Raw genomic sequence first — 2,634 nt, 5'->3', positions numbered from 1 at the left:
TTTTAAAAATTAGAATAACAACTGTGTTATTTGGTGTGTTAAAATTCAAACTGAATGGAAATCACTATCTACAAACCCACCAATTCAATCTTCCTTCTAGTAACTGGCGTAATACAGTAGCTAGTCAAAACCAGCAGTCGGGTGATCCAGGATAGCAGCTAGGCAATGGTTACTCTTTTCCTGAGGTATTGGAAAAGCAAATTTAGAACCTTGCCTCTGATTCCAAATCCATTCCCCCCCAAGCAATGACAAGAACTGGCACATGACTTTCCAATGATCATTCTTCTGTGACTGAATTAGAAGGAGCGATGGTTGACTAAACTGAGGGAACCCTCCCCCCCGTGTCATCCCCTCCCTTTATGTCAAAGCCTCACTGCCTTCAAGACACAGGCCTATGGTGCCCTGACCAGCTACACAACGATTACTACACGCGTTGTTTCATTCACCATGGAAGAAATGTCCTTATGAGAAAAGGCTAAAACTCACCCACTAGCAGATGCATCTTTTATTCTCTCATTTGAAAGTACAGGTTCAAAATAGAAAAAGGATATAAACCACCAGCTGGATTCTGCTGCTTCTGGTAACCCTATCAAATAAAATTTATAGCACTTCCTTATCAAACAAATTTGAGAGATGAAAAACAAAGGGAAATAATGAGGGTGACACCGAGTAGAAATAAATTAAGTACCTTGTTGGGATTTGCCATCATCTAGGAGGTTAACAGAATAAGAACCAGTTAAAGAACTAACTGAAGAAATACTGGACTCTGTAGGAAGTAAGTGATGATAAACAGATAAATATCTGGCTCACAGACAAGCACACACGTGTCACTCATGCAGGGACTCTCAAGTAGCCTGGCCTGAAATAATTTAATTTGGACTTATAAATTCATGAAGCAAAAAACTGATCAAATTATCAATCAATGAAAAAGCTTCCATAATAAAGAATACTACATTTTCTACTAATAAGATATACTCATTTCCATAGCAGACAACCCTCTCTCTCTCTCACTCTACAGATATAAATGTACAATTTAAAATATATTCCAATGTTAAATATAAAAACTTAGGAAGTACAAAATCAAGAATGAATTCTATTGTACTACCCTAGAAAATACTATATATATATATTTACAATCTTACAAAAGTTATCAAATTTAGAAATTAAGGAATTATTTTAAAAGAATATGTATTTTGTTCTATTAGATTTGTATTTTAAACCTATAAGTCTTTTTAAAGATCAGAACATAAAAATAACGTCCATTTATAAAATAACACCAGGTAAATGGGCATAGTTTAACCTTTTTGTAAAAGAATAAGTCAATAGGTGTTTCTAACTCTTATGCTACAAACAACCCTTGAAATAAGAGCTTTCTACATTTTCTTGGCATCGATACTTTCAACAAATGTTAATTTGGTTCTGAAATGCTCATTTCATTTTATAAAATTTCTCAATCTTTTTTAAGAAGCTACAATTTTCTATTCAGCTATGAATATGCACGGATGGTTAGATTAATAAAAATAAAACTGGCCAGATAAATGCTGACCTATTATCCATAGCAGAAAATGAAAATTAGAAAATTCTTGAAGTAGAGTCATGCAATTACCTACTTTCTAAGGAATTGAAGACTATTTTATTTACATAAAATGATCTTTTTTAATGCATCCTATGAAAAGCAAAGTATGATAAATTAAAATATAATCATGACACATAATCTTATTCTCACATATTTATGTTAACACCTTCATCGATATCACATAGCTAAAGCTGAGGGATGAGCCTTGGTTGAGAGAGGTCTCTGAAGTCTACTCCCGTTTTCTGCACTATCACCGCAACAGCTGTCGGTTTTCTCCCTTAAGTTCTGAACGTAAAATGATACACAGGTCAACAATCTCCTGCAAACATCACCTCAGATCATATTGTCTAGGGGTATCCTCCAGTGATGACACAACTTACTTTGATAATACTGATTTTTGGCCAGAAGACAACCGACGGAGGGCACCGAGGCCATGGCTTCACTGACAGCACCGAGAGGCTGTGAGCAGCAGCTGAGGAACAGAGAAGGGAGACAGATGCTGATTCTAACCACATGGAGTTTCGTTTTCCTTTTCCCACGTGAGTATTTTATGCAAAGCAACATGATTTATTCTCAAATAAATATCTGATAAAAGGATATTAAAAGTTTACACAAAACTGCAATCAAATATACTGCAAGAAACGAACAAAAAAATACACTCAGCTAGTATTTCATTGGAAAAGAAAGAAAAACAATATATCCACCTACAAACAATGCACACAACTTGTTCTACGAAGGTCAGAGAAAAGTGTTAACATAGCCATGATGCAACCACTCACGTATTTGTTTGCTCCAATTTGTTCTTTTTTAAAAGAACAAACGTGGTTCTAAAGTGTCTTCAGAAAATAAGCACGTTGAAAGAACAAATTCTTAGTGGTTTGATAGAGACACGAGCAGATCAGGCGGCACCTGCAGCAACTGTGAGTGTGGTCTGGGGCCTCTGGGCACACCTCACTTTTATTTAGAAGCCCCAGGCTGGATGGCCTGAGCTGCCAGTGACTGGAGGCACAGCGGGCACACAGCCAGGCAGGACAGTGAGAGAACATGTTCTACCGACT

The 2,634-nt window shown here is 36.4% G+C and overlaps 1 protein-coding gene across 1 annotated transcript; it reads right to left on the bottom strand.

The window, feature by feature from the left end:
- Positions 1–482: 482 nt before the first annotated feature.
- Positions 483–2,410, bottom strand: LOC103582881 (pancreatic progenitor cell differentiation and proliferation factor-like protein). Its single transcript, XM_008564353.1, has 4 exons — positions 2,356–2,410; positions 1,957–2,048; positions 689–766; positions 483–586 (listed from the first exon to the last, which is right to left on the bottom strand). Exons 2-4 carry the CDS (start codon positions 2,009–2,011, stop codon positions 483–485), a joined length of 237 nt encoding a protein of 78 aa, XP_008562575.1. The 5' UTR covers positions 2,012–2,048; positions 2,356–2,410.
- Positions 2,411–2,634: the final 224 nt, after the last annotated feature.

Source organism: Galeopterus variegatus, unplaced genomic scaffold (genome assembly GCF_000696425.1).
Source record: "Galeopterus variegatus unplaced genomic scaffold, G_variegatus-3.0.2 Scaffold18332, whole genome shotgun sequence".
Lineage (NCBI taxonomy): Eukaryota > Metazoa > Chordata > Mammalia > Dermoptera > Cynocephalidae > Galeopterus > Galeopterus variegatus.
This window is presented reverse-complemented; position numbering and strand designations above follow the sequence as displayed.